The following is a 12797-nucleotide window of genomic DNA, read 5'->3' on the forward strand; positions in this document are numbered from 1 at the left end:
TTTTCTGACACATGTTGATCCTTATTATTGTCATCTTTTATGTTATTTCGTTCTTTGTTCACTAGTTTTATTACCTGTTAAATAATACTTGTAGTAATATATATTACTTAATACTTACTAATAGTTATTACATTCTTATGTACTTATAATTCTCAAAGGGCAAACATATATATAAATTTAATTTGTACTAATGAATTTTGTAGTCAAATGTTAGGTGGGTCGGTTTAACGTAAGTAGTATATTATACGTATGTGAATGAAACAGTAATTTAATAATACTCCTCATCCCTTGCATCAAGTTAGGGTTGTCAACTGTTTATAATTTAATTTATTTTATATACATAATAATCTAAATGAAAATTAATTTTTTTTCTGTTTTATACGGCATTGTTCAATGTATTTCCTATATAATTTTTTCTAGAAAAAGGTAGCAATGTAATGAAAATTCATATAAATAATTATATCCCATATAAAGTTGCAATTCAGATGGTAGACATCCCTGGGGGCAAATATGTGAAATGTTTTGTTATGTTAATATTTCTGGGTATACATTTTAATTTCATAATTGGCAGTCAAGTCCTCAGGGATATGTGTAATGGTTCTATCCAATTTTAAATAACCAAGCCCAAATAAAAAGCATACAAAAAGCATTATGCGATTTGCTTCAGTTAGTCCTGGACACCATGAAGCGACACTCGAGGTTTTTGTCTATTTAATAGCAAGAAAAATAATAATAAAGACAAAGTTTATAAACTTCCTATTTTTTTAGATCGAGTAGTGTTGGCCATGTTGATAATGATTTGGAGAAAAGTTATGACCCGCCACAAATTAAAAGGGGTAAACGGTTTACTATTAAGGAATATTTGATAGACTACACGGCCAATTCTAACCTGCATGGACTTAAATACATCGGTGAGAAAGAACGGACTCCTGCGGAAAAGTAAGTTAATTAATAAACATCTATAATCCAATTTAAATAAATGTTTTACTGATTAATAACGTATTTATTGGTTTTTATATTATATGGTGGCAAACGCGCAAGCGGCTGAATTCGCCGAAATAATGAAGAACCGTAGTCAACAGCAATTGCAAATGTGATGCCTAAATTTAATCGACGGAGGAGGGAACGCACAAAAAAAGAATATTTCCTTGTATTCGTCCCCTATTCCGCAAAAATCCAGTTCCCCTTCCGATCCTTCCACTGTAAGAAAAGAGTGGGAAGGGATGTGATTGTTGCTGGCGTCTACCACTGTTAAAAGTCATAAAAATATGTACCAAAAAATTGTTATTTTAGGCTTTTTTGGCTGTTCATGTTCATTTGCTGTGTCGTCCTCTGCGCCGGTCTAATAAGGAAGGTCTGGATAAAATGGAATGAGAGTCCAGTCATAGTCAGTTTTGCCGAAAATTCTACGCCTGTCTGGCAGGTATTTATACTATTTTAATAATTTTAATGGCCACCCATTTGGTCACATGGTTAGTGTACATTATCCAGTGGGATTACTTGGACTGGAAAGATCTGTGTGGCGATCAATGGTTTCCCCAAAATGCATACGTTGATAATGACAATTTTATGAAAAGAATAATTTTTATAATATTATTTGAACAGTATTTTCCTCTTTCTTAATAATGTTTTAAAATCATTTATTTTAACGTTAAAATTTTTATTTGTAAACATAATCAAGTATTCAAGTTTGTTCAATTACGTAAAGCGAAAGACATGTCTAGATTTTGTCGAGGATATTAAAAATTGAGTCTCAGGATATATAAAGAAAATGATGGGTATCCCTAATTGTTCAATTCCATTGCAAACGTGTATTTGTGTAAAAATATGATTCATGGCACGAGGATACAATGACATGAAGTTGATTGAATTTAAAAATATTATTGCAGATACCCTACCCCGCGGTAACAGTCTGCTTTGAAACGAAGTCACTACAAACAAGATTCAATTTTACAAAATACTACCATCTTTATAAAAACAATGAAACGTACATGGAATTGACGGAGGAAGAGTATGTTTGTTCAATTCTACATTAATTATCGAACGAAAACAAAATACTTATATTCATTCAAAAGTTTCTCATTACAAAAATGCGTTTATAAGAATTCGTGTAAACTTTAAACGGATCTAGTCTATAGTTACTAATTGCCTGCAACTTTGTCCGCGCGGAATTAAAAAAAAAGTATTATAATAAGTGGCCTTTGTGTTCTTTCAGACTATGTTTTATACCTATACAAAATTCTGGAGATACCTTCTAACAAACATCCATCAATCCATCTAAATATTTGCATTTATAATTTTTATATAGCTGTAAATAACTAATAAACCTATTATTTATCATTCAGTCGAGGAAAAGAGTTACAAGTCCATGAAAAATTATGAAACCTACATCCCTATGTATGTAATAATAATCTTATTATGTTTCACAATTTAGGAAGAATATGTTTGAAGACGTATCATTGGTTTGCGATGATCACTTGGCTCCTGCCATAGGTCGCAAATTCTCTGACGGGAATGCAACTGTCGAAAATTTAAAACAGGTACAGATCTTTTCAAATATCTTGGCGGCTCAAGGTCATCGGCGAGCAGCTCAGTGCCGTACCCTCCGCTATACCTATTATAAAATTGTATTCTCTGCAGCGATTAACGCGAAGTTAAGAACCGCCAAGATATCTGAAAACTACTATAAAAGTTACACCTACTTGTTTATAAAAAGAGATCTCCAATTTACTTTTTATTTTTAAAGGTATCTCCAAATATATCTGAATTTTTCTTCGGTTGCAAATGGAAAGACGTACCTATGAAAGACAGTTGTGTGAATCTTTTCACACCGATTCTAACTGAGGATGGCATCTGCTACACGTTTAACACGTTGAGTGCTGATGATCTTTTCAGGACGGAGAAGTATATATTTTTTTTACATGAGCGAAAGAAAATAATTAATTTTTTGACATTTATGTAGCCTTCTGTTGTTTAAATGAAGACTGAATGAAGAGTTTCTTTCGATGTCTATATTTCCTCAGAGTATTAGTAGTCAGTCTGGGTTATTTATTAAGTTATATAATATCTAAGTGATATCTTAGTACCTTTTTATTATTATACTTACTAGTTGTCGCCCGCGACTCCATCCGCGGGAAATTAAAAAAAAACCTTAATAATCTATGTGTTCTACGTCTATGCCAAATTTCAGCGAGATCCATGCAGTTTTAATAAAACTTCAGTAATTAGATTATTGAATTTATTGAATTCACTTTCAGCTTACACAAAGATTATCAATACTTGGAAAGTACCATAATAAATTCGTCAACTGATAATGGACAAAGGTGGTCATTGGAAGATGGATATCCACCGTCCGCCCCACTTGAGACCTACCCGCACAGAGGCTCGGTAACCATTCGCTTGTTTATTATTTTATATTACGTATTTCATATTAAACATGTTTTAATATTAGGTAGTTTAAAACACATTCCATCGATAATATAATTTCAGGGTTATGGTGCAAAAGCCGGTTTGACATTTTTATTGCAAACCAAGGAAATCGACTTAGACTATCTTTGTAAAGGACCTGTGCAAGGCTTTAAGGTATGTTTATACAATACTAGTGAATCGCTTCAGATCCATTTCCACTCAGCTGCAGAACGCGCGCGACCACTATTTATATAAAGTCGCGAGTTCTATTTCCACTGGCACGACTGGTATACAAAAAGACCACAACGCATATTTGCTACAGCTAGCTGCTGGATATATCATCAAACTGCCATTATCCCTACGAAGGGTCGGCACAGTGTGTACTTCTCTTCTCTATCAGTCATCATGTCTGAATCTACCCCCTTCTTACGCTTATCCTTTTTCACACAATCCATTCATAGTTTTTTTGGTCTTCCTCTACCTTCATAGTAGGTAGGTGGTAGTGGGTAGGTTCATATTCAATCTTGTTTATATGATCACCATCTTTAACGCTACCCTTTCAAACAAATTTTGCTACAAATAGACTATAATTTTAATAGATACTTCTCCACAATCCGGCGGAGTTGCCGCGCCTGTCGCAACAGTACTTCAGGTCACCGCTGTCTCAGGAGGTGATTGTCGCCATCCGGCCCAAGATGATGACAACCTCTGATGGACTCAAGCCATACCTTTCCTCAGTGCAAGTATTAGCATTGCTACTAAACGAACGTGTTAACGATCAATTGTGAATTTTGTCAAATTATAATGCACTAGATTAATAAAATTAAAAGGATAGTTCACAATATTTCCCTTTGAAACAAATATCACTGAGGATAGAGGACAGATCAATTACTGCTGTAATTTTATCAGATTTGCCAACTTAAAGGCATATCTATTGCATTCAATGTCGATGTCATGGGAAAAATAATTACAAAATAGATATATAAACTACTTCGAAATAGTTCTCAAAAACTACATATAAGATTTTCCATTCCCTATCTAATAAGCATTAACTTTGAAATAAAATGTTTTTATTCTAGCCTACATCATCCTCTGGCGACGCCACTGATTGCAATTCTGACTGCCACAGTCCCTTGAAATTCATTTGTTTCTCTTAGCACACTAATCTACATGTTACCAACGGAATCTTTTTTGAAAGCAACATTTGGTAGCAAACCCTTGTTGCTGTTCATTTGAGGAATTGAAAAATGATTATTGAATACGACTGTACGTGTTATTTTTCAATTTTATTGAATAATCCCATTACAGACGACAATGCTACTTCCCGAGTGAGCGCTACCTTCGTTACTACAAGGTGTATACTCAAGCCAATTGTGAAGTGGAATGTTTAACAAATTTCACGTACGCGCGTTGCGGGTGTGTTCATTTCGGCATGCCGCGTGAGTTGAATGCAGATTGTAGTATATTTTGCAAACCAACTATTGCAATTTGTCTAATTTATTTTTTATTCATTTCAGACGGCCCGAACATGACCGTTTGCAACGCTGGTAGTGTTGCCTGCATGAAAAAATCACAAAGTAAGTCTGTAAAACTTCCCTCTCTGACTTCTTTGATGTTTATTTGTAGGTAAATAAGACACAAACACTTTAGATTATTAGTAGACAAATTATTAAAAATAATGTTGTTTTATTCGTGTTTCTTCGTCGTCCTTGCATGTCATTTTTTTCAGTCCAATCTTCTTTAAATCGACATATTTTAAAGAAACAAGTTCAGTAATTTCATATTTTTTTTTAGTGGAGCTAGTTACAGTGGCCATAGAGTCCGGGCTAGAGGAGGAATCAAACGAGAATGACACGATAGGTGTAGCAAAGGAGGTCGCGTCGCACTGCAAGTGCCTGCCCGCTTGCACCTCCATAGAATATGAAGCGGAGACCTCGCAAGCGGATTATGATTGGAAGGCATTGTACACCGCCTTTAATATCACTATAGGAGACGATATTCTTGAGTAAGATTTTTTATCGATTTCCAGACGTATCAACATCAATAACTTCTTATAATACAGAAATTAAAATAATAAAAAAAACTATTGCTTGTAGGTTTCCATATGTCTAAATATTATTTTTTTCTGTAAATTGATAAAGTGCTTTTATTTCTAATTTGTCATAAAACATTTTTTTAGACAAATTAGAAATAAAAGTACATTATCACATAATTTTTCTTTCAGTCAAAAATTTGCACGTGTTATGATTTTCTTCAAAGAAGCGCAGTTCATCACTTCTAGACGATCTGAACTTTATGGTCAAACGGACTTTTTGGCAAACTGCGGAGGTCTTTTAGGATTGTTTATGGGTTTCTCGATACTCAGCGTAGCTGAAATTTTATATTTTCTTACTTTGAGGTAAATAATATCATTATTTTTCTTTCGGTCCTAACAATGTTTATACAACATAATTTATACAACATGCAAACAAAAGCTTTCGTTTCGAAAACCAGCTTTGATTTAGCGATTTAAAAAACGATTTATATTAAAATTATGAACTATTTTATATTTTTATAATCGTAAAATATATCATAAAATGTTCCAGAATATTCTGCATGGTTGGGCGCAAGAGAAATTCGAAGAAACAAGCAAATAATATGAAATATCCAGATAACATATCAACGTCGAAACCTAATAAATTTAAGCATTAATTCTTCTTTTAATATTTAAAAGTCAACATTTTTTATTATTCTACACTCACTTCACTTTATAATCGATACTTATTCACGTTTTAAATAAAAAATTGTTAATTTTTTGTAATAAATAAAACTATATACTTATTTGTATTTATTTAAAGTTATGTTTTGAATTAACGTTTAGTAGTAGTAGTTTATGGCTGTCTTGGATATCATTATTATGAGGAAACGAGGCAAAGAGAACAAAAGGAAGTGAATAATAAACCAGTTTTATTAATTAAATTGTTTTAATTATTATAACTTAAGAAGAAGACTTAAGGTTAACGCGCATTCATCCAGTCCTCGCCCACACGATGAGACGATCGGGTTGGTGGCCATGGTGAATGGACGCCTTGCCAGATGGAAGCCGCCAACCTGTGCAAACGGGGGTGACGCGTTTTGCTAACAAATTTATATCTATCCCGCTAAAATGACGACTTTGACGCGCTGGGCAATTGAACGCCGCGACGATCGATTTGGGGGCGGTGCCGGGTGGACGACGAGTAAAGGGACAAGTTAACCTTTTATGTTAAGTAAAAAAATATGAAGTAACTTTTAAATTTAAACTATGTTGTACTTGGCCCGCTTGATTTCTTTTTAGGAGCATAACCAATTCGATTGTGTACTTCTTCGGTTGTCTTCGTTCCGTTGCCGAGAGGCCTTGGTGTCTCTGACATTTCATTCCTTGAAGAATTATTTGCTTGATCTCGCCGCATTGCTTCGTATTCTTGTAAATCGTCTAGTTTTAGCGTTATTTCCGTTAATGGCCTCCGAATCATTGTTTAACCTGTAATAAGTAAAAATATATTCTTGTAAAATTTGAACGCAGCCTTATGACACTGTTAACTAAATGTAAGGTTGGTAGACGCTTTAAGTAGTGATGTGATAGCAATATCGAAAAGATAAATGAAGGAAATAAAAGTATTTTTTTTTAAATATGAAGATACAATGTTAATCCCTCGTTATAAAACTGATGTAATTCACATATGAAGTATCTGTAAACATACTGGCAATTCTCATGACTTCGATTATAGCCAAAGAAAAACGAAGCATCCTACTATTTGAACTATAATATAAATTATTATAGATTATAAAACCCGACGTTAAAAATTATTGTGTATATTACTTATATTCATTATTTAATTTAGTTTGATTAGAATAAGGTTAATTTTTTTCATAACTCCATTGCAGTTTTTTAGTTACATTCCGTACTCTAAGTGAATTACTAATTCGATGAAGCGTTACAACATGTGTACGGTACATCACTAATCTTTGTACGAAACGGTGACACGGAAAGTTTCACGTCAACGCGTGCATTTATTTGTTACGTATTTACTAATTCGTTGTTAATTTAAAAGCCTTCGTTTCTCTTGAATTCATTGTATATATAAGTATTGTGCTAATACTCACCAAAATGCTTTATCTCGAGGATTATCTAGAAAGTGAGTTCTTTGTTCTACCAGCAATGACGCCATATATTGTACTTCGGTTGGCATTATTGTATAAGGATCAATAATTTTAAATGGCGCGAATATTTGAAAAAAATTAAATCTAGTTTTACAGTGTTGTTTACTCTTTCAGTGATTGAGCATCTTCCTCAAGAGCTTCGAGACAGATTTACAGAAATGAGAGAAATGGATTTATCAGTGCAAAGTTAGTATTACGATAGAGTACTTGACATTTATTTACTATCCATGTCGGAGGAATTTCCTTTTACGGTCACAATGCAATTAGGTCGAAACTAATTTGAATAAGTATTTTACTCAAATCTAAAATTAATATATATTTAAACTAAGACATAAGTTAATGATTTATACCATATAAACTAAACTATATACTAAAACTAAACCAAACTAAAAATAAAACTAAATAATATAAAAAATCGACCCCAAATTGCTGCGCTCGCACGGTAGGGTTCCCAAAAGGCTGGCGGCATTTCCCAGTTGAATGGCCATACAGTACTTAGAATATTATTGAAGATTGTAAGTTGTAACAATATGTAACATTTTGTAAAATTAATCATATCAAAGTCAATCTGAACTTATTTTAACATATCGCTAATTACTCCGATTAATTTTATTTCTATATTTAAAAAAACTATGAAGATTATGAGAACCTAAAAGAGATGTTAACACATTCTATTTAATTACAACCACATGTATTTATGTGACATTAAATAAAAGATAAGGGTGATATATACAATTATAAAATTTTCTTATAAACCTATAGATAACATGGATACATTAGAGAAACGAGTAAGAACTCTATTTGGTGGATGTCGCCGTGGTGAGATAAATACAGACCAGGCGAACACCGAGTTTGCTGATATCAAGAAGGGATACAACAAGACACTGGAGGAAGCAGAAGAGAAGGTTACACTTGCTAGTCAGATGTATGATCTGGTTGATAGATACTTGCGCCGGCTAGGTTTGTACTTATTTATTTTTAATCATGTTTTAAAAGTTTAACTTTAAGAGCTTAATTATAGACATAAAATATAAATACTGCGCTTTTATAAAAAGATTTTGGGCTGCATGTTATTGTCAGATAGTATGAGTTAAGCTGATACTTGCTGCCCATGATATTTTTATAATAACTAACAGTAGACTGCAATTACCATTGTGTGGGGTTTGAAAAATGGATAGTAGCCAATTCTCAGACATACTGTATTCAGTATATATATAATATGCCTACAATAGTAAACATTGTAAGACGATAATTTTATACATAACATTTTATGTAATTACAGATACAGAACTACATAAGTTTAAATGTGAATTGGAAGCTGATAATAAGGGTATAACTGAACTATTGGAGAAGAGATCCTTAGATCTTGATACAAACACAAATCATTCCGGCTCATCCAGTAATAACCATTATAAAGACAATAGGTTTGTACAAATTTTACATTAAATTTCTATCTATCTTTAAGTCACACAAATAATCTATACTTATGACAATAGCTGAAATCTAAGCTATTTTTTTCTTTGTTATTTGCATAAAATAAAGGTGTCAAAAGTTGCTTTAAGGAAGGAATGGTTCAATTTAGCTTGTTTCAGCACGGCACTACAGTGACTACAGAAGGAAAGATTGTTCTATAAAGTATATAATTTAAATCTGAACATATTATGCTTGTAAAGGGATTTGGTTATTAAGCAATATATTGACGTATTATTTTGATATTTTGTTACTATATTAGATATAGAATCCGTGCCGAGAAGAGACGGGACAGTTGGGGCGCGAGAGACGCGAGGGCTCATGCCAGCAATGGAAATTTGTCAAGAACTGACACCGCTATACAGGTCACTAATATTTATTATTGTAATTACCAATTATCATAAACTACCTATCGCCCGTGACTCCGTCCGCAAAGAATTATAAATAACCTGACTATGTTCTAAAGATATATCAAAGTTCACCGAGATCTGTTCTGGAATTTAAATTCTAATAAAAATCAATCCAAACCGTTTATAATATTAGTAACAAGATGTCAGATTAAGTGGCTTTTTGCAATACTTTTTTAGACTTTTCAATTGTTTTTTTTTAAATATGAGATGTTTTTTTTTTAATTTGTACCAGGCGGTGTTGGGACGTGACACATATTCTCTGGGTCACGCTGGCAGCACTATAGCTGTGGCCGCCAGCCAGGCCATCGCTGCTACACAACAGGTAAATAATAACATAATATTAATATAATTTATTTCTAAGTTTTTTATTCTTTAACATAGATTTGTAACTCTTAATATTTTGTTCTTGCTGGTCCAGGAGTATGAAAAGGTGAATTAAATATTATTTATATAAAAATTATTTACAAAAGTATTAATAATAATAATAGTTCATTTATTGCAAACTGTATTACATTGTTATAAGGTTACAAACATTTATTGAAATAATTTAGCTCACAAGTATCGATAGGTGACGGTGATGTAAGCCGATATAAACTAGGGAATTATATAGGGCCGGCGTTAACGTAGGATGCGCTTGGGCGACCACCCATAGCGTTAGAAAGGGACGCCATAAATCTGCGAATTACACAGTCCAGAAAGGCAAAGTAAAAAAGAAGGTGCCGAAATCGTCTTTCTAAGTATAAGATTAAAAAAAAAACTTTATTGGACCATAAATATTTTTATCAATAAAGATAATTTGTGGGGGTTTTAGTTAGTATTGTATGTGTTCAGATGCACCACGGACGACGCACGGCCTCGCTGAAGGCGTCTTACGAGGCGGTGGCGGGCGGAGACCTCGCGCACCACGCCCTCTCCGCACACAACGCACACGCCACGCATCACGATCATGGTCATTATCATACTATAGGATTTTTAAAAAAAAACTTAATTAGCCTATGTGTTCCAACATCTGTGTCAAATTTAAACGAGATCCTTGCTGCATTTTCGGAGATACCTATTTATAATAACCTAGATATAAGATTCTTAAAGAAGTTTTTATGTCATGGCTGTAGTTAAGATATGTCTATCATATAGGTAAAATGTAACTTTACTTAAAATATAAAATTAATTGCAGGTCACGGATTATCTAGTCACAGTCAGAGCAGCTCCGTGCACGGTCATCATACCACCTCACACACACACACTAATTCTTCATCCAATAAACGACATAACAAACAAAAGTAAGTATAAACATTATAAATGTGAAGAATGTAAACGAAATTATACTAAAGTCTGTCATCTATTTCTTGAGTTAAAAATATTATATACAGTATGTCCAAGGGCGTCGCCCTATACATCAGAGACAAATAGCAAAAAATATTTTTTTTTTATTCCAAAGGTAATGCTTATTACTTAGGGAATAGAAAAAACATACTTGTGATTTTTGAGTTGTCTATAAGATTCTTTTTATATTTTTTCGAATCTGCGGGAGGGGCAGCTCCCCTTTACCCCCTTCGTGATTGGTACGAGGTAAACATATTCTATTTATTCCTAAAATACAATGTTGTGTACAGGAAGAGCACATACAGTGCGACTACAAGCGCGGCGCACGCGCAGCAGACGATATCCGCGGCCGCCAGCCGCTCCTCCTCGCCCACTGTTGTGTAAGTTCATGTTTTATAACTGTGTCATTTTTTTTGTTGACAATAATATTTTTTTCATATAAACTAGCTGTCAATCGTGACCCCGTTCACGCGGAATTAAAAAAACATGATAAGTAGCCTATATGTTCTTCCAGACTATGTGTGTGCCAAATTTCATCGAGATCCATTCAGCCGTTTTGGAGATAACTTGAAACAAATATGTATCCATACATTCATGTTTATAATATTAGTGATAGTAAGATTACTAGCTGTTGCTGCAACTCTGTTCGCGTGGAATTAAAAAAAATCTCACTTAGTAGCCTATGTGTTCTTCCAGACTATGGTCTATATCAATACAAAAATTGTTTTATATAAGAAGAATAATAAGATAAAAATCTTTGTTTTGTGCAGTGGCATCAACAATGTAGTGAACAATGTGACAATTGAGGAGCCTATGGAGGAGGAGTGGACTTACGACCCCAACGAGCCGCGCTACTGCATCTGCAACCAGGTCTCGTATGGTGACATGGTCGCTTGCGATAATCAAGATGTACGTATTGTATTTCCATTTTTATCTAATCTTGCACTTACAATTAAAATGTGGAATTGCTTTTACTTACCGCCTGTATTTTGTGTGGTTGTGGAGTAAAAGATCTTACTCGTGTGTACCACTGTTAAAATTAGGAATTTTTCTATATTTGATTATATTACATATTACATTATTTTTTTACATAAACTAACAGTTATTAATGTATTTTATTATCACAGTGCCCATACGAATGGTTCCATTACCCGTGCGTGGGCATCACCGCGCCCCCGAAGGGCAAGTGGTACTGCCCGCAGTGCCAGACCAACATGCGCCGCAACAGGAACCGCAAGAATTGAACTAAAGTTTCACATTTCTATGTTAGCACGATTCAATAGATGAATAGAATAAATATTAGTCCAATTTACTCATCGGTAGAAAACCTTTATTTTAATGAAAAATAAAATATTATCGGTTCAGTACTTTTAGAGTTTCATCCGAAAAAATAAAACAAGAAATTTTTATTTTCTACTAAAAAATAAACTTACTACTACTAATGAACCGCTTTAAAAAGTCTTTCATTAAATAAAAAGTAATTGTATTGTCTAGCATTTATGCTTATTTTTTCTAGTGAAGCAGGATGGTAGCTTCAATGTTTATAAATTAAGAAATTGAAAATTGTGTCACATCATTTCGTAATCTAATAAATAATGTGTAGATTGATGTTTACTGTTTCATAGAATTGCGAATTGTGTTACTGAAATTCGCCAATAAAAGTTGGGTAAAAATTACTACAAATGTAATAAATACCTTGTATTACCACCAAAGGAAACCATTTTGTGTGGCTTTGCTATACTATGTGCGCTGAAAATGTATTAAAAATCTTCCAATAAATTCTTCTAGCGAATATTTATTTTATATCCTTTGTTGTCATTCAGATCATTGCTCTCTTCTCGGTAATTTAGTTCGTGAAGTATTGACAAATATTTCAGAAAATAAATGATTCGTTTTAATAGAGGAGAGCAGAAATAGTTACTGTATTGTTCCAAAGAATACGGTTAGGCACTGTGTACTTAAAAACATGTTTTAAGCCTCTGGTCGTGAGTATAATATAAGCAA

The 12797-nt window shown here is 33.4% G+C and overlaps 2 protein-coding genes across 2 annotated transcripts; both read left to right on the forward strand.

Moving 5' to 3' along the window:
• The first annotated feature begins 628 nt into the window (after nucleotides 1-628).
• Nucleotides 629-6237, forward strand: LOC106126696 (sodium channel protein Nach). Its single transcript, XM_013324480.1, has 14 exons — nucleotides 629-699; nucleotides 769-939; nucleotides 1294-1423; nucleotides 1890-2011; nucleotides 2435-2540; nucleotides 2747-2904; nucleotides 3258-3387; nucleotides 3490-3582; nucleotides 4008-4147; nucleotides 4717-4847; nucleotides 4926-4985; nucleotides 5203-5413; nucleotides 5633-5806; nucleotides 5994-6237. Exons 1-14 carry the CDS (start codon nucleotides 683-685, stop codon nucleotides 6097-6099), a joined length of 1749 nt encoding a protein of 582 aa, XP_013179934.1. The 5' UTR covers nucleotides 629-682; the 3' UTR covers nucleotides 6100-6237.
• A 1156-nt stretch (nucleotides 6238-7393) lies between these two features.
• Nucleotides 7394-12577, forward strand: Ing3 (Inhibitor of growth family, member 3). The gene is made up of 11 exons (XM_013324481.1): nucleotides 7394-7565; nucleotides 7705-7776; nucleotides 8353-8550; nucleotides 8873-9014; nucleotides 9323-9425; nucleotides 9703-9792; nucleotides 10302-10419; nucleotides 10645-10750; nucleotides 11084-11173; nucleotides 11564-11702; nucleotides 11921-12577. The coding sequence occupies exons 1-11, from the start codon at nucleotides 7538-7540 to the stop codon at nucleotides 12035-12037; spliced, it is 1203 nt and encodes a 400-aa protein (XP_013179935.1). The 5' UTR covers nucleotides 7394-7537; the 3' UTR covers nucleotides 12038-12577.
• Nucleotides 12578-12797: the final 220 nt, after the last annotated feature.

Source organism: Papilio xuthus, unplaced genomic scaffold, assembly GCF_000836235.2.
Source record: "Papilio xuthus unplaced genomic scaffold, Pxut_1.1 DF824992.1, whole genome shotgun sequence".
Lineage (NCBI taxonomy): Eukaryota > Metazoa > Arthropoda > Insecta > Lepidoptera > Papilionidae > Papilio > Papilio xuthus.